At 44.3% G+C, this 18,370-nt stretch overlaps 1 protein-coding gene and 1 long non-coding RNA gene across 2 annotated transcripts; one reads left to right on the top strand and one right to left on the bottom strand.

Moving 5' to 3' along the window:
* Nucleotides 1-8,192, top strand: LOC140901659 (nicotinamide N-methyltransferase-like). The gene is made up of 3 exons (XM_073320892.1): nt 1-199; nt 2,440-2,647; nt 6,875-8,192. Exons 1-3 carry the CDS (start codon nt 13-15, stop codon nt 7,350-7,352), a joined length of 873 nt encoding a protein of 290 aa, XP_073176993.1. The 5' UTR covers nt 1-12; the 3' UTR covers nt 7,353-8,192.
* A 4,202-nt stretch (nt 8,193-12,394) lies between these two features.
* On the bottom strand, nt 12,395-17,175 carry LOC140901677 (uncharacterized). The gene is made up of 2 exons (XR_012155926.1): nt 16,895-17,175; nt 12,395-12,833 (listed from the first exon to the last, which is right to left on the bottom strand). It is a non-coding gene; the product is annotated as an uncharacterized lncRNA (long non-coding RNA).
* Nucleotides 17,176-18,370: the final 1,195 nt, after the last annotated feature.

The raw sequence follows: 18,370 nt of genomic DNA on the forward strand, positions 1-18,370 counted from the left end.
CATTCGGAACAAATGCAGAGCAGAGGTTGTTTGTGCAAGATGGAATCTCCAGCTAGTTTCACAGGGGGAGAAGCTTACCTGAAAGATTTTAATCCTGCAGTGTATTTGAAGACCTATTATTCCTTTGGTTCCAGTCATTGCCAAGGGAATGAAATTCTGGAATTAAATCTGAGAAGCCTGTTTAAGATATTCATTTCAGGTGAGTATAGTGTCCTGCGGGTATAGTGCACTAGGACTGAGAAGTTCTCAACTTTTCCCCTGTCTTGGGATCACATGCTCGTTTAATAATGCTGTCTGTGACGGGAAACAACAAGGCTCTATAAGGGTAGCAAGGCTTTTAGGACAGGCGTCTTGTCTTCATACTCATGGCATGCACATAATAAATAATATTGAGAGCATTTCTAATTGTAACTAGCAGCTGTAGAGGCCATGATGGTTCAGTATGATGTGGGGTTTTGTATGTCACACACACTAGTCTCTAGAGCTACATGCTCACACTAAGCCACTGAAAGTATTTCCGAGTTAAGTTAGCCCCTTCATTTCCTAAGTGTTGCAGCTAGTTTTAGCTACTCAATTTTCCCCTTTAAAATCCATACATCAGTGGCAATCTCAATTCTGGAGCGGTCGGGGGCTGGAATAATGCATTGGAGGTGCTGTGGGTCAGGACTGAGGGGTATTGGCAGAGCTGGGGTTGGAGGAGAGCTAGAGCAGAGAAAAGTGGGGGCTGTGAGTCAGGACTGAAGAAGGTCTGCAGCGCTGTGTATAGTGAAGTCTGGGATTAGAATAACAAGCGTATGAGCTGCATTAGCAGAGCTGTGTCTGGTAGAGCCCAGGAGGGGAAGAGCGAGTGGGAGTTGCAGTTCAAGAATGAGATGCAATGGCAGAATCGAGGGTGAGGACCAAGGCTGGAATGGCAGACTCAGGATGGGGGACCCTGATTAGGGAGCCATCTGTGTCATCAACCCCAGACTCTCATGAGAATTAAAATCACTGACTCAGATGGACTTCAAATTGCAACTACTAAAAGGAGCAGGTGACCTGGTTCCCTGCATCCTATTATGATCAATGTTGCAATCTGGAACTATCCTCACTGTTGTACAAGCTGTTAAACCCTTTAATATCACAGGAATCAAAAAAAAATCCTCCCTCTTCATAAATTAATCTGATTTCTTTCCTGCTATGTGTTATGAGAAGTAACAGATGTTGCCAGCTGGATTCTAAACCTGGAAATGGACTAGGGGTTACTGATGTTACTACACACCCTGGAGAACTTCTCCCTGGCAACTCATAGCATGTGACTGGGCTCACTGCTAAGCAGTTTATAACCAGGGTATTCTGGGTCAGCCTTTCCATTGCTGGTTCCCTACTCTGGTTTTCTAGCAACATTTTTAAAGCATGTTGAGGATCATGGTATCAGAACACCTGTGATAATGAGCGTCTATAGAATGATTATTGTGATGGTATAGAGAGTCCCCAGCTGAGATCGGGACCCTGGTGTGCTGAGCGCTGTACAAGCACAGAGGAAGTCCTTACCCTAGAGAGTTCTGAGACTGAAGTTAGTTCCTTATTCATGGTTCCTAGACCCTTATTCAAAGGGCAAAATTATTTAAAATATATTTATCAATGTGATTGAATTGATAAAATATGAAAGATAATGAGCTGATTATTCAATTACGAATGAAGTAAGGAGCTGGGTTTTGACGGGCCAAACATGACAAAATCAGTCTTGGGTCACCCCGACTGACACATCCCCGCCACTGTCAGACTCTTCTGAAGGAACTGAGGCATGCCGCTGGCTGACCTGAAGTTTTGTTACTGTGCAATGCTCTGCCTCATGTCACACTGCCAATCCACTTATTTGGTCATTCAATTAATAAATAATTAAGTAATTAGTCATTTAAATTTTTATCACATTCAATCACATACATTTGATAAAATTTCTAAAAATATTTAATCTTACATTGGCATATTTTTAAATAATTTTGGAGGTTAAATAAACAACTGGGAACAGTGGATAGGATGCTGGTACCACAGACAAGGAATTGGGAATAAGGAACCAACTTCAGCCTAGGCAGAGAGTTTATAATCTAAATAGACAAGATGTACAAAGGCAGGATTGTTATTCCCACTTAACACATGAAGGACTGAGGCTCAGAGAGATTAAGTGACTCACCAAAGTCACACGGCGAGTCTGTGGCAGATTTCATTAGTCTAGGCAAAGGCCCTAACCAGAACATACCTCCTTAGGTGTTGAGGCTATTGCTGGAGGAGTGTTCCATCCTACATACTATTTGCATGAGGCATCCAAGAAGCAAATGAAAACCAACCAAACAAAAAGCCCGCCTCAAAAAAACCCCAACCAGCACTGAGTACAACTTCTCCGTCTTATGGGTCATGCAATGCACCAATGTAACTTTGTTCCCTGCCGTTCCCAACCAGGTGGGTTGAAAGGCGACACCCTGATTGACATCGGCAGCGGCCCCACCATTTATCAGCTCCTTTCCGCCTGCGAGAACTTTAAGGAGATCATCGCTTCGGACTATACAGACCGGAACCGCCAGGAACTGGAGAAATGGCTGAAGAATGAGCCAGGAGCGTTTGACTGGACTCCAGTGGTGAAATACGTGTGTGAGCTGGAAGGAGACAGGTAAGGAAGGGTGACCTGGCTACTGATGGTCCAGTCAGAGGAAACATGTCTTGTCACTGAAATGAACCCCTGCAGGGGAGGGGACCTCTTACTAGAGTGTGATGTGAAAACACAATGACAAACTGAGTAGGACACCCAAAGGCTGACATATGGCAGACGCAGGGGAAGCTCAAGAAATGGGAATCCACTGCAAGCGCTCGCTCCGGATCCAACTGCCATGTTTGGAAGCTGCCAGCTGAACCCTATAGGTCATGTGTCACTATTATTATTAGTTATACTGATTATGATACTATTTTTATTACCATAGCACCCACGAGCCATAGCCACATAGTGGCTGGAACGAAGGGTGCTGGGGATGCTGCAGCACCCCCTGGATTGAAGTGGTTTCCATCACATACAGGGTTTACAGTTTGGTTCAATGGCTCTCAGCACCCCCACTGTACAAATTGTTCCAGCTCCCCTGCGTTGTAGTAATACAAATAATAAATAATAATACATTGGCTGAAGTGAAGCAGTGTGTAAGTGTTTTAGGGTCAGGGCCTAGGGTTTACCTCTGTGTTGTGTAAAATTTTTGACTAGAATAGTGCTGCAAACAGAATAACAATCCTCTCTTTTCAGCCTTTATTATAAAACAACTCAGAAGTATGATCCTGTCACACATTCTCTGTAGCTGCTATCAGGAAAGCCTCCCATACCTCTCACAGAGCGCTGAAGCCTGCATACTTCTCAAACTTAACTAATTTTTTTTTAACTAATTGCAGCTGGTTGGAAAACAAACAAAAAACCATGGACATCTTCGTGTAACTTCCCCCATCGTTTTCCATCAACGTTTGGTTTGGACATTTTTCTGACCAGCTCTGCACATTTTCCCAGGTGACTAGTTTTTTGGGTGCATTAAATGAGATGCTGTAAAAAAGGCCCAAATCTAGTATGTCCTAAGCACTTCCCATGTGACAATCAGGCTCCCTTTAAGGTAGCTCAAGTTGGACACCCAAAAAGGGTCTCCCAAAATCAGTAGTCACTTTTGAAAATTTAGAACATACATTTTCTTTGTGCATAGAATTTGTCATTTTTCCTTGCATGATTGGTGACCTTAATAATAATTCTCAGGACAAAATTTCATGTTGAAACCCCTCTATTTCAAAAGGATCCGCCTTAGGGAGACTTTTATAGGTAATATGATGTGTTACACACATAGGTGCTGGAAATAAGGGGGCTGCAGTACCCCCAGGCTTGAAGTTGATTGCATTATATACAGGGTTTGCAATTTGGTTCAATGGCTGTCAGCACTCCCACTATAAAAATTGTTCCAGCACGCCTGCATAGCCATGGACAAGGACCACCTTGTGTTAGGTGCTGTACAAACATACAGCAAAAAGAAGGTCCCTGCCCCAGAGAGCTTACCAACTAAATTTCACACTATTGTACTGAAATAACTATTCTAATATGTACTAATACTTCGCAGTTCTCAGTCACCTTCCATTTCATAAGAACATAAGAATGGTCATATCAGGTCAGACCAATGGTCCATCTAGCCTAGTATCCTGTCTTCCAGCAGTGGCCAATGCCAGATTCTTCAAAGGGAATGAACAGAACAGGGCAATTATCAAGTGATCCATTCCCTGTTGTCCGATCCCAGCATCTGGCAGTCAGAGGCTTAGGGACATCAGAGGATGGGATTGTGTCCTTGACCATCTTGGCCAATAACCATTGATGGACCTATTCTCCATGAACTTACCTAATGCTATTTGAACCCAGCTATACTTTTGGCCTTCACAATATCCCCTGGCAACGAGTTCCAGAGGTTGACTGTGAGTTTTAAAAACATACATGAATTTAGCTTCATAACAACTCTGGAAGGTGAAATACCATGGTGATGGGCATAGCATAAATACCTAGGTAGACAGATAAGGGGACAATGTCGGTGAGATAAATTTTTTTTATTGGATCAAGTTATTGGATGGAAGTTTGTCCAATAAAAGATATTACCTCACCCACCTTGTATCTCTAATATCTTGTGACCAACATGGCTACAACTACACTGCTGAGACAGATAAGGAAGTATTTTTATCTCCATTTTAAAGATGGGGAGACTAAGGTGCAGAGAGGGGAAGTAACATGCCCAAGATCACACAGGAAGTCAGTGGCAGAGTGAGAACTAAAACGCGGGTCTTTGTTTTGACTACATGACCACTGCTTCCACCGTAGATGGCAAGGACTCAGTTTTTCAAAAGCATATGTGGAGGGATTTGAAACCTGAATCCAAAGTCATATTGAAATGACCAACCAGGACACAGACCTTTACTAAATTCCCTAGTTCTGGTAATAAGGTTTCTATATGCATCACCTTTGCTGTGCCATGCCACAGTCTCTCCTTACTTGGTAATTTCCAGGCTTGTAGTTCTGGGCATTACCCCTCCCAGGACATTCATGCAGTGGAGTGCAAATAGTTACTGCCAACTGTGTAAGCGCAGCTGTACAAACACCGATCCCACTCCTGCTTCTCTCAATTCGCCCTTTTTCCGCTCTGGTTGAATACGGTTCAGTCATTGTAACCTGCTACTTGGCCAGTGCAGAGAACGTGGATGCCTCTCGCTTTTTAGTTTCCTGTGGGGTTATATGTTTAAACAAGACATTGAAACCTGGAAAACCACACAAATTGTATTTCCCAATAGCGTGTAAATGTTTGTAAAATTCCACTCTGGGCCAGCAGGGGCCGCTCATGGGACCTTGTTGAGAGCTTGTCTAGAATAAAAAATTCTAGTTAGTCTGGAGAGTAAGGTCCTTGGAACAGGGCTCTTGTCTGTACACGGGTCTGCAAAGGGCCATGGTGTGAATGAGGTAACACAATTGATAAATAATAAAACAACAGTTGTATCTAGACAGAGCAGCTGTCTGTGTCTCAGTGATAGTGTTTCAGTCTGCTGTGGGGCTTTGTGTTTCAGAGACTTGCTATCTAATCTCTCTCCAGAGCTAAACATCCACAGAAAGCTCGGACAAAATATTTCCAAGTACATCAGACCTTATGTTTTCAGAGGGCGGTGAATCGTTCTAGCTACTTGATTTTAATTGGCAGTCTCAGTTCAGGAGAGGTGCCGGGCTGGAAGAGCAAGGGGTGCTGTAGGTTAGGACCCAGGGGCATCAGCAGAGCTGTGTGTCTGTGTGTAGGGGGAGCAGAACTGGAATAGCAAAGGGTGGAGGCTTTGAGTCAGGAAGGAGTGAGGGGCACCAGCAGAGAGCTGGGTAGAACTGAAATAGCACGGCAGGCAAAGGACCAGCTGTTCAGAGATGAGATGCATTGGCAGCATGGGGTTGAAGGGGGCAGGACTGGCAGAGCAAGGGTCAGGGAATGCTGGTCTGGATAGAGGTACATTGGCAAAGCTGGAGGGGTGGGCAGAGCCCAGGACGGAAACAGCAGGGGAGCGATTCAGGCAGAGCTGTTGAAGGATGCAGCCCAGGACTTTGGGGGAAGAAGGGCTGCAGATTAGAGGCAAGAGTCTCTATTTATCTGGGAACTCATACAGCCCCCATTGCCAGAGTGTCTGAGAGACTCTCTATTTTTATTAATGCATTGACTCTCAACACCCTTGTGACCTTACCCCCATTATCCAGAGAGGGAACTGAGGCACAGCGAGACTATGCGACTTATTCAAGGCCACTCAGAAGGATCTGTGGCAGAGCACAGAACTGAATGCAGATCTCCAGGGTTCTAGATTAGCATGCTAACCACTGGAACCTCCTTCTTCCTTGCATAGATCAGAAGCACAGAAGGTGTTGATGCAAAGAGAAAATGCTGAGCTGTCCAAAGCTCCCCATGCTCCTGGATCAGTAAGAATGGAGAGTCACACCAACGTCTTTTCTTGCTGCATTGCTCTGCAGTTTGACAATTGTGAAATGCCTAGCACCCAGGGAAAGTTTCCTCCTAACTCCAGCTAGTCAGGGGTTGGCTTATGCCCTGAAGCAGGAGGGTTTATAGCCCTTCCAGGGCTTGGTTATGGTTAATCCCTACTGTAATGTAACTGGCTATTATCCTTTTGTCTAATTCTTGGCCTCAGTGGTGTCGTGTGACAATGAGTTCCACTGGTTAATTGCATGCTGTGTGGAAAAAAGTCCCCTCTTATTAGTTTTAAATGTGCTGCCTTTTGATTCCATTGAACATCGCCTTGCTGAGATCTGATGGACAGACTGATAATCATGCAATGGTACACAATATAACATTTCTTGCAGGGAAAAGTGGGCTGAGAAGGAAGAGAAGTTGAGAAAGAAAGTCAAGCAGGTTCTGAAATGCGATGTGTCCCAATCCAACATCTTGGCCCCTGTGTCTCTGCCCCAGGCCGACTGCCTGCTCTCCACACTGTGCTTGGAAGCTGCTTGCAAAGACCTGAACAGCTATCGTGCAGCACTGAAGAACATCAGTTCTCTGTTAAAGCCAGGGGGCCACTTGGTGATGGTGACAGTCCTGAAAGAAACCTACTACATGGTAGGCCAGCGCAGGTTCTCCTGCCTCTACCTGGAGTGGGAGTCGGTGGAGGAAGCCCTGAGAGAGGCTGGGTATGACGTACAGTGTGTTGAGGTGACTCCAAACTGTTCTGAAAGCGCATTTTCAGATTTTGAGACTGTGCTGAGTCTGGTTGCGTGCAAGCGGCCTGCTGAAAATGAGCAGGAAAGAGCCTTGGCGCAAGGGAAAGGGCAGGGCTGGCCTTAGGGAGACAGGCACCCGGGGCAAACTTGTATTTTGGCTCTGTGGCGGGCAGGGAGCACAGGGAGCTGGGGTGGGGGCTTCTCAGAGCCAAAGCTGGGTCTGATTTTGCATTAGCATGTGCATTAATCAAAGAACATAGAATTGAGAGATGAGACATGTGACCCAAGGACCCCTTGATGCTAACTGGTAGATGGCCCCGGGGTACATAGGGGTACACGGATCTCCTGGGTTCATCAAAAGGGGTCATGTAATGAAAGCCTGTGTCACATTGATCATCATAATCATTGCAAGATGCATGTATGGAAAACATGTGAATAGTTATGGATATATAGTAAAAATTATGTTCCCTAGGACTGTGAGTAAAGGCAGGCCACCAGGTGATCCACATATCTCTGTCATGCAAGACAGAGATGCGTATGTCACTCTGGCTCACCACGTGCAAACTGAGTATTGTGTGGTTCCCAAAGGACACCCATTTACAGTCTGAGCAAAATTCTAATCAATAGATTGCAGGGGCTTCAGGAAAAAAATAAACCAAGAGGAGTTATCTTGTTTAGGAGTAAGGTAATGAACTTTTGAAACTATATCTGGGGTGTAGATGAACCTCCAGTTATTCCTTCAATCTGTGAGGACTGCCAGTAGGATTGATTTTATGAGAATGGATCTCAGCTAAACTGGTTGAAAATGCTGAGAAAAGGACATGAGGTAAGCTATCTCGTAGGAGATAGCGGAACGCCTTGTTAGGTAAGTGTCGGCTCTAGAAAGCATGTTATGATTTTGTTTTATATGTAACCATTGCTTTGCAATATCCTCACTTTCTGTCCTTGAATCTCTGTTTGGATAATAAACGTATTCCTTTTTTCACGATATGTATATATTGAAGTTCTGTGTGTTGAGCTGTGTGGTGATCCTGAGCTGAATCTTGCAAGATGGTGTGTGCTTTTCCTTTCGGGAGTAGCAGCTCTCAGAGTTCTGTAAATGTGCAATGGAACGTGGGCTGGGCGTGCCAGAGGCCATTCCAAGAACTCAGGGGGAAGGTATGTGCCTATCGGTAATCTGTACCGAGAAAGCGAGACCTACGAAGGGCAGGAAGGCAGTGCCTGTGCAGCCGGAGGCTAGTGGTTTCAGGTTGCGGGCATAGACGAGTCTTCCTCACGCTGAGGGCAGGTAGTGGCAAAGAGCCTGAAAACCTTGGGTCCCCGAAGGAAGTGTCACAATACAAGCACCAGCTATCCCATTCCTCCAGCCCCCTCAGCCAATCCTGGGCTGCTCTCTAGAGTACGGTTTCCCATGCTGTGTCCAGTCCAGGTTTAAATGTCTCAAGTGACAGAGTTCACAGCTAGAGCCGGGTGAAAATTTTTGGCCAAAATTGTTTCTGGTGAAATATACAGATTTGGGGATACCAAAAATTTCACAAATATGTGTTGGTTTCACTGAATTGTTTTGATTGAAAAAACAAAATATCTGGGAAAGCTGAAATGTTTGACGTATTCCAACCCTGGAATACTTTGAAAATGAAAAGTTTTAATTTTCTGTGTCAAAATGGCTTTTCAATTTATTTTAAAAATACAGAAATGTAAAAACAAAATAACAACAACAACAAAACTCAAAATCTAGAGAAAACAGTTTCCTATAGAACTAAATATTTCATTTGACCCAAAATGAATTTTCTTTTACTTTTAGATTCACCAAAAAATCAAAAAAAAATTTTTTCAGGTCCACCCAAACAAATGTATGTTTGTTTTTTAAAATTCAGTATGGCCAGCAAACCCAAAAATTCATTATTTGGAATTGGGATTCTAACAGAAAGTAGGCAGCCAATGCCAACCCTTTGAGCAAAGCCTTGAATGGAGCTGGTTAGCTATTTCCATTGGTGGCCACAGGTGATCTGAGACAAGCTACCTAGCAAAGTGATTATCCCGGTAGCTGAGCAATAGTGCTCTGCAATGCCATGAAGGAGAGACTTAGATTTGGTTTGAGCAGACCTAGAAAGTGTTTCAGGGCATGGCAAAGAGCACTGGTCTGGGGATGTCCAAGATGAGGATCAGCAAAAAGTAGATCGTCTGGGCTCAAAATCACTGCTTAATCCAGGCTCCAAGATTCATCTGACTTTTATTAATTCATCCTGAACAAATACTTCTATAACCCAGAGCGGGAGGCAGGTGACTCCCTGCAGCTTCTCATTGTCTTTACAGGTCTCTCACCCAAGTACAGAGCTGGCCCCACTCTGCTTAGTTTATGAGACCTAAGGAGGTCACAGTCTATCACAGCTCAGCTGCATTCAGTGTTTAAAGAATGTGTGAAGGGGGCTCAAGGGTCACAAACCCAACCAAAAACTGAAATCAACCTGGGGATGCCCTTTAAGTACTGCTGCTTGCAGATGATGATAGATAGAACCCCCATCCCCACACATTCTTTCCATAGGGCTTTGAGCCCTGGCTGCCAGTCTAAGCAGTTGTTGACACCAGAGATGCGAATAGCTTCAGAAAAGGCTGAAGGGAGGCCCTTTCTCTCCAATCAAAAGCAGATTGTTCTTTCCAAGTTACAATTGCTAACTTGTGGGGAAAAAAACCCACCCCACCCTCTTGCGTGACACTCTCAAAGCCATGTCACCCGGTCTGGTGGAATCTGGAGAGAAACGATGGCTTTGTTTAGAATTAGTTGGACCAGGTCCACTGGGCTGGTGATGGCTGTACCCGCACATGGCTCCCATTAACTGGGCTGGGAGTCAGTTACAGGAAAGATGATTAGCCTGAAGGGAAACTGCTGTATTCAAAACAGCCTATGCCTCACTTTCTCCATCTGTGTAGGACTGAAGCCAGTAGGTTCAGGGATTGGGCAAAGGAGCATGAGTGCTGGGGAGATGAGCCAGACAGGCAACCCCGGGGTGTTTACTGGAGTTCTCTATCTATGGAAAAGGTAAAATGTGAGCAGCAGGAGGACAACCTTTCCCCATACATACATCCTCTCCCTCCTGCCGAAGTACTTAGAAAACAGTCCTGGAAACGCTATGCACTAAGGCTCCCAGCCAGGAGGCCCTTGGCTTTGGACATTGCTGAATCCATCAAATGATTTCACGGAGGGGGGCCACTAAACAGCAGCAGCTTTTGGTTACTGTTGACCTAAGGCAGAGTCATACAAGGGTCCACTCCTGATCCCCAGAGCCAGCCAGTTGCCCACAAGGGGGCTTTTTCATTAGGTTAATTAGGCTTGTAAGGCAAGGAGCAGCCCCAAATGGTCCCAAGGGTCTGTGAAAATACTACACACATCCCTCCAGCCTGGGTAAATACCCTTTCAAAAGATTGCATGGGGGAGGCCCTTCCCAGACACACACATTACTGTAATTCGCAATGGTCTGAAAAGAAAGGAGAAGTAATGGGGACAGGGAGATTCTTCTGGGCAATATTTTCAGCTGAGTCAGGCCATTCCCACACAGGCTAGGGCTCCTAGTTTCTAATTACCGTAACTCATGCTTCAGGAAAGAAAGATAAATACACATACTTCCTGGAGCTTAGGGAAGGGTGATTGCAACAGAGATACAGTTTCCCCACCTGAATGTTTACCAAACAGCAGGGGCTCCATATAATGTAGCTGCATCAAGTTGAGGTTGCAAAAAATGATAGTCTTTTTATTTCATTTTTACCTTTTTGAAAGGATGTGGGGCTTCCACCCCTAGCCCTCCCATAGCTGTTGCCTTTCTTGGGTGGAGTCCTGCCTCTGCCTCCCTTCTGACTTGGGTATTTACAGGTTGAACAGTTCCTGGACTTCACTGCGTTATTTCAAGCAAAGGACAGTCTAACTAAGCAGGCCTTTTTGGCTTCCGCCTCCGAGAGTGATAACCGTGTAACTTCCCACAGTTATAAATGACCACACAGCTCTTTCGAAACAAACACATTTATTCTTATGGTATTACACATCAAACATTAAAAACACTAAAAGAACCTACATGCACGCTAATAAGCATGCCAGAGGTCACCTCCCCCCATCACCCCAAGTGTTCTGGTTGATATCAGTCCTAACCCTGCCCTAAGGAGTGGGACCCTCCATGAGCCAGAGGCCTTGTCCCTTTGCTGGATCAGAATGAAGGCCCCTCTGAATCAGCTTAAACTCAGGCTATTTATTCAGAATAGAATTCAGAAATCAGAAAGACTCCTTTCTTTGTCTGTTGGGTCCCTGGAAAATCCAGTTGGAAGAAACGTGAATAGGTAATCAGCCAGACAATGGATTAGCCAGTGCAAAGCTTCAAAAGGTCTGATAACCGGAGGAAATATATTAGCGTACCCCCTCCTCCTAGAGAATTTACAGACAATCACACATAAGCAATTGCATTTTAATACAATGCACCCCAAATGTATTAAGCTTAAGGTTTGTCTAGGAAATTGCCACCTGTCACACCACAGTCATGGCCCTCTCCAACTGTGCTAATCTACCTCAGTCCAGCCCAACAGCACCCTCTGCCACTCCAATTCCTGGACAAATTGCATGATGATGGTTAGGAGATAAATAAGCAGTGACTAGGATGAGACCTACCAGACTCAGCCACCTGTGAACTATGAACCCAATTCATCTCCCACTGAACCAAGTGGCAAGACTCCTATCAGACTCTAAATCCAAAATCTAATGAAACTAACTGCCTGATTCAGTAAAGTGCGTAAACATGTGCTCAAGTCCCATTGACGTTAATGGGGCTTAAAAACATTACTGAATCAGGGTCTAAGAGTGGATTTGAATTCATCTCTCCAGAGGTATCAGGCTAGTGCATTCAATCCTAATACCACCTACTTCCCCATTCCACACCTTTACAAAGGGGGAAGCATCATAAAAGGGCATCTGTCCAGTGGCAGAGCAGGAAACAAATACAGGAGCCGTCGCTTACCATTCATGTCAACACTATTGTAAAAAGTGGGCCTATAAATTTACCCTAGTTGTGAGCTCATCTGTGGGACAGTGGATAAAAATGGATAAAAGTTTAAGAAGCGTTCCAATAACCTAGATTCTTTGGGCCTGTATATTAATGCAACAGGGAACAAACTTGTAGGGAGACATTTGTATACAAATCCTTTTTTATTGTATCTTGTTACAATATATTTGCGTACCAATAGAGAAAACCATGCTAATCTGGTTAATTCAAAAGCACAAAGCAATTAATTATGAAGAAATGCTTCTAGAAGGACAGGATGGCGCTTGTGCATGATGCAGTCTCAGTGGTGCTGAGGACTCCCATCTTTGGCTTTTTGCGCCCAGCTGGCTCTTTGAGAAGGTAGGAGGGCTTGCACTGGATACATGGCTATTGCCCAGCACCGGTGAGTATTTAGAAGGTGACGCTGTCTTCTATCACTTGGTGTTTCTCCCCACTACCACTATGACAATTACAATGATGAGGAAAATTACTCCTACGACGATCCCGATGATATTCAGCATGCGGGCAGTGCGAGAAGCTTGGGACGCTCGCTCCATGTCACCTGTCCCAGTGGCATTCTCTACCTGGAAGGGAAACACAGCCCACCTCACCCATCAAAACAGTTATTTAGATTCCAGGCTTATAAAACCCCACCCCAAAGGGTGCCCATCCAACGGTCCATGTGCCGTCAATATATACAAGGACACAGGAATTACAAAGAAACAATCAAAAAGCAGCTGCATGTCTGCCTCTCTCCTACCACATGTCATTTGATTAACTGTCACATGGCCAACATAGCTCAAACACATAAGAACAGCCATACTGGGTCAGACCAATGGTCCATCTAGCTCGGTATCCTGTCTTCTGATAGTGGCAGGGGCCAGATGCTTCAGTGGGAAATGGACAGAATAGGGTAATTATCGAGTGATCCATCCCCTGTCGTCCACTCCCAGCTTCTGGAAGTCAGAGGTTTAGGGACACCCAGAGCATGGGATTGCATCCCTGACCATCTTGGCTATTAGCCATTGATGGACCTATCCTCCATGAACTTATCTAGTTCTTTTTTGAACCCAGTTGTACTTTTGGCATTTTACAACTTCCCCTTGCAATGAGTTCCACAGATTAGTTGTGCGTTGTGTGAAGAAGTACTTCCTCATATTTGTTTTAAACTTGCTGCCTATTAATTTCATTGGGTGACCCCTGGTTCTTGTTTTATGTGTTAAGGAGTAAGTACCACTTCCCTATTCGCCTTCTCCACAACCTTCATGATTTTATAGACCTCTATTATGTCCCCCCTTAGTCGGCTCTTTTCTAAGCTTAACAGTCCCAGTCTTTTTAATCTCTCCTCAGATGGAAGCTGTTCCAGACCCCTAATTCTAATATATCTTTTTTGAGATGAGACAACCAGAACTGCATGCAGTATTCAAGGGGTAGGCGTATCCACCAGTCAGAAATCCTACCATTAGCTGTTTCAGCCTTTGGACATACCCATTCATAGAGATGGGCTTTCCACCATGCCTCGAGGTTCAACAAATTCTGGGGGAATCCATTTATCCTAGGTACGTATCTGTCCCCATTACAATAGTAACAGAGCACCTCACAGTCACTAGTGAATTTATCCTCACAGCACCCCAGTGAGGTAAGGGAGGGTAGCTATGCCCATTTTACAGGTGGGGAAGTAAGTCACAGGGAAGCTAGCATCCTTGCCATCGGACCATCATGGGAGGAAGCTGAACACTCCACAGGAAAGGGGGCTAGGTTTCCAGATGGAGGTCAGTCACATGCAGGACGAGAGCTGGTCAAAATGTGGATGGAAAACATTAAAAAAAATTCATCAACATTCCTGTGACTTTTTGGGAGGTCTTTTTATTTTTAATCAGCTCTCTTCAGGATCTTCCTGTCATACCCTGTTTGCTGCATCACACAGTATGGAGGGGTGATTAATTAAGTTGTCGGTTGGGGAGGAAGGGAGGGTGGAATAATACAAAGCAGAAATTCAATCATTCAGTCACCAAAAGGAAATAAAGGGTTAAGTGACTCTGGGTTTTTTATAAGTAAATTTGGCAGGCTTCAAGACTAAAGCCCTGATCCTGCCAAGACTTACTGCGTGCACATAGCTTTACACATCTGAGTAACCCCTTTGGTAGAACTATTCATGTTCATAGTGTTAGGCCTGGGCAGAACTGGGGCTTAACACCCTGGCTCCACAGAACAAGCGTGCCTGGATAGAGCTGGGGAAGTACGATCGTAATACAATTTGTTTCACAAATTTTACTCCTCCTGTCTGTGACTGGCCTGCAAACAGACTGGCTGTTATTTCATTATTGGAAGTTACCGGGTGGGTAGTTTTGTGAATAACTTGTGGAGGCTTGCTCATCTGTAGGCAGCTCATTGAACGTTTGTGATATTTGGAATGGGATCTACCCATTTTCTAAAGAATTCAGAGCTTTTAAGGCCAGAAGGAACCACTCTGATCATTTAGTCTGAGCTCCTTTATAACACAGGCCAGAGAGTTTCACCCAGTCGTTCCTCATGTGGAGGAAATTGCTCTTCTCAGTACACAAGTGAACACTATTGAGACCAATAAACTTGTGACAGAACTACAGCATGTCTCTTGAGAAGATGTGCAATGTCTATTTAAAGACTCCAAAGACAGTGAATTTAGCACTTCCTTTGGTAAGTTGTTCCAGTGTTTAGTTACCCTCACTGCTAAAAGACTGAGTCTTATTTCCTATTTGAATATTTCTAGCTGCAGCTTCCAGCCATTGGACCTTGTTCTGTCTCTTTCTGCTAGCCTAAAGATAGCCTTAATGTCAGATATCTTCTTGCTGTGTAAGTACTCAGGGAAGATTTTAAAAAATATTTAGGATTTCAATGGGAATAAGGTGTCTCGGTGCTTCTGAAAATCCCACTAGACGATTATCTGACTCTTTAGGTGCCTAAATATGTTTGAAAATCTGGCTTTTAGCAACAGTGAATGTATCACCTTGCTACAACATATGCTATGGAGTCATCACCAGTTTCATGAGCTATGTACATATTTACTCCTTCCTCGGAAAATTAACATATGCAAAAAGAACTGTTGTTTCCATCACTGGAATTAAATAAGGAATAAATTCTCTCCACTGAGGAAACCCAGGCATACAGAGAGACTGATTCTCCTGGGAAAGTGACCTTATATTAGATACCAGGGAAAGGCCTTCTAAAGGCCCTTATTACTTGGAAAAGAATATGAGATCAAACCCAGCAAAATATTCTTAGCGCAGCTACGATGGCAGCTGATAAGGCCAAGCACGAGCCGTGAGGAAAAAGCAGAAAATATTGCCCCTCACCCTCCCTGACTTCTAACCTTTCAAATGCCTTTAACCCTCTTCCCCTCCTGTTTCCTCCTCAAATTCCACAGTCATCTGGTTTGTGTTCCTCCTCATGGGGAGGACCTCTCTCTGACGAGATAACCTTACTCCCTAGTCTGGTGGGAGAGGCTGCTGCCAGATTAAACCATGCTTCCTAGCGGGAAGCAGCAGATCTGGCTAGGCACCAATCACATGCCCCCTCTCCACTTGGCCAGTCACCAACCCTGTCACAGAACGGACACATGTTGGCACTGAAACCCAACCACGCGTGTCCTCTTTGCTCAAAGAGGTTACATGGCTAATTAAAGTGGAGCCACACTCCTCACCAGAGTATCAGTGGTGGCCTGTGCTGTCGTCCCTGTGTATTTACTTCATCGATCAACAAGTCTCTTAGGGCAATGACAGCTTCAATACTCCACTTGGTTATTGCTCAGAAGAAAATACATGTCAACTGGATATCTCAATAAAAGTGAAAAGAAAAAAGAAAAAAACACCTTTCACAGACAAAGGTTTCTAGTAGCCAAAGTTTCCTACTCAGCACATCAGCTCACTGACGGATTTGTCTATAAAATTCTAAATATCTTTGGGAGCTGGGGAAAAAACAGTACAAATTATTTGTATAGATGCAAAAATGCAATTCCTAATGAATCCTCATGAAAGAAGCTGTGCTGTCAGAGACTGATAGCCTCTGTTTACGCCCAGAATTGTCCCAGCACATATGCATAACTGTAAATCTATCTACATGGTTAGTTGTGTGAGTGAGTACACAGCAAGGGGATTAAGTGTGCATTGATCACAATGAAACTCATGGCAGAATTTGATCACTCCAAGGCAAAGGTCCTCAGCTACTGTCCCCAGGAGGCGAAAATCCCCATCCTCAAACTAACGGTCAGAACGCTGGACACAGAAGTCAGTGCTGCGTCTCTCCATTCACAAGGAACGCAAACAGCCCACACTCCAGTGCTCACACGCATATCCTTCACTTACACCCAACACCACCTACAAAGGAACAGTTCAAGAAAAATGTTGTCCCTTCCCAGTCAGTTCACTTTTGGAAGCAATAATCCCCACACTTGCTTAAAGTAGCCCTAGAAAATCGCTAAAGGAAAATTGCATTATTCCCTATAACTTGTGGGAATAAAATCCAAACATTTAAACACCTTTGCATTGAAAATTAGAGTTAGCTTCTCCAACTCTCTCTGTAACAGACATTTTAAGACCACATTTGTAAATCAAAGTTTGGAAATACACCGATAAAAAAATTAATAAACATAAATAAATGCCAAACTTACTCTGAGAGAAAAGATGAGAGCAGCTATTCCAAGTGGAAGGCAGCAGCACAACAAGTTAAAGATAGACAGGGCCAGGTAAGTAGGGACATTTCTTTGAGCTGTCTCCATCTTCAGAAGCTGTCCTGTTTAAATTCTCTACTGCAGAAGCTAGGAAGGCTTTGAAGAATAGTAACACTGCTTCCTCTGTTAAAACTTGAAACGGGGGAGGGGGGAGTAACCAAGGGAAACATACTGCTGAGCAAAGCATGCACTTGCGTGCAAGGTTTACAGACTCCCTTCCCCATCCCATCCCATCAACTACTGGTTGAGTTTGTAACCAAGCTACTCACCTGTTTCAAATTAAATTTCTGTGATGAATCTAGCAGGATTTTCAGACTGGAATCCTGTTTGGGGGCGGTGGGGGCATACAACCGGACTGCTAATAAACCCTTGATACTGTAAAACAGAACGCTGTTCTTGAGGAGTGGGCAATTCAGCTTCCAGCTGTCTTATGGTATAAAAAGTAGAGCTGCTCAGAAAAACTTCAGCTTAGCCATTCTCCATCAGAGATGGCGGTGCCATCCAAAACTGAAATGCTTCTCAAAATGTCAATTTCACAGACCTTTCATTTTGGAGAAAAACTGGGGGAGGGAGGGGAAAGGTGTCCCATTTCAACATTTGTAGAACAAAATATTGTTAGCCTCCATTTCAATATTTTTTGGTTGTTTTGTATTATAAAATAGATTATAATATAAATTGAAAAAGCCAAGAATTTTCTTTGGTGGAGAATTTCAAAGTTTGAATGAAAGCCAAATTTCAACACTGCAAAAGTCCTCTGCAAAATGGAATTTCCATCCTCCTCGCAGACCTAACAGCAAGTTATCTATTGGGGCTTTTTCTATAGGTTTTCGTTTCTGGGTTACAACACCAACCATCACCAGTGGCTTAAGCATTTCTTTTTCTTTGGGGGGAGGGGCACTTTGCAACCAGCTGGGAATTACTGGTTTCACCTCAGGCCTTCAGCTCAAGCAGCCGTGAGTTACTGTTTATATTACAGTAGCATCTAGAGGGTGCAACTGAGATCAGGGTCCACTGTGCTCCATGCTGCATAGACACATGGTGAGAGACAGTCCCTGCTCCAAAGAGCTTCCAATCTCAAAAGACAAGACAAAGGGAGGGAAGAAAGGAAATAGTATTGTCCTTGTTTTACAGAGGGAAAGCTGAGGTGGAGAGAGATTAAGGGACTTAACATGAAAATCTGTGGCAAAGCACATGCCAAATACAGATCTCCCGAGTCCCAGTCTAGTGCCCTACCCATAAAACCATTACTCCCCTCCCACTCAGTCATCATCGCTTAAGTTATAACCCACTTCCTCCTTCAATTCCACTCTGCTGTAGACTATCCCCTATGCCCCGGAGGAGGAACAGAAGAGTTCCTCAACCACTTAACAGCAGGAAGAGAAAGGCAGTCAAGATGAGAACATCGTGTCTTGCTCA

Source organism: Lepidochelys kempii, chromosome 22, assembly GCF_965140265.1.
Source record: "Lepidochelys kempii isolate rLepKem1 chromosome 22, rLepKem1.hap2, whole genome shotgun sequence".
Classification (NCBI taxonomy): domain Eukaryota; kingdom Metazoa; phylum Chordata; order Testudines; family Cheloniidae; genus Lepidochelys; species Lepidochelys kempii.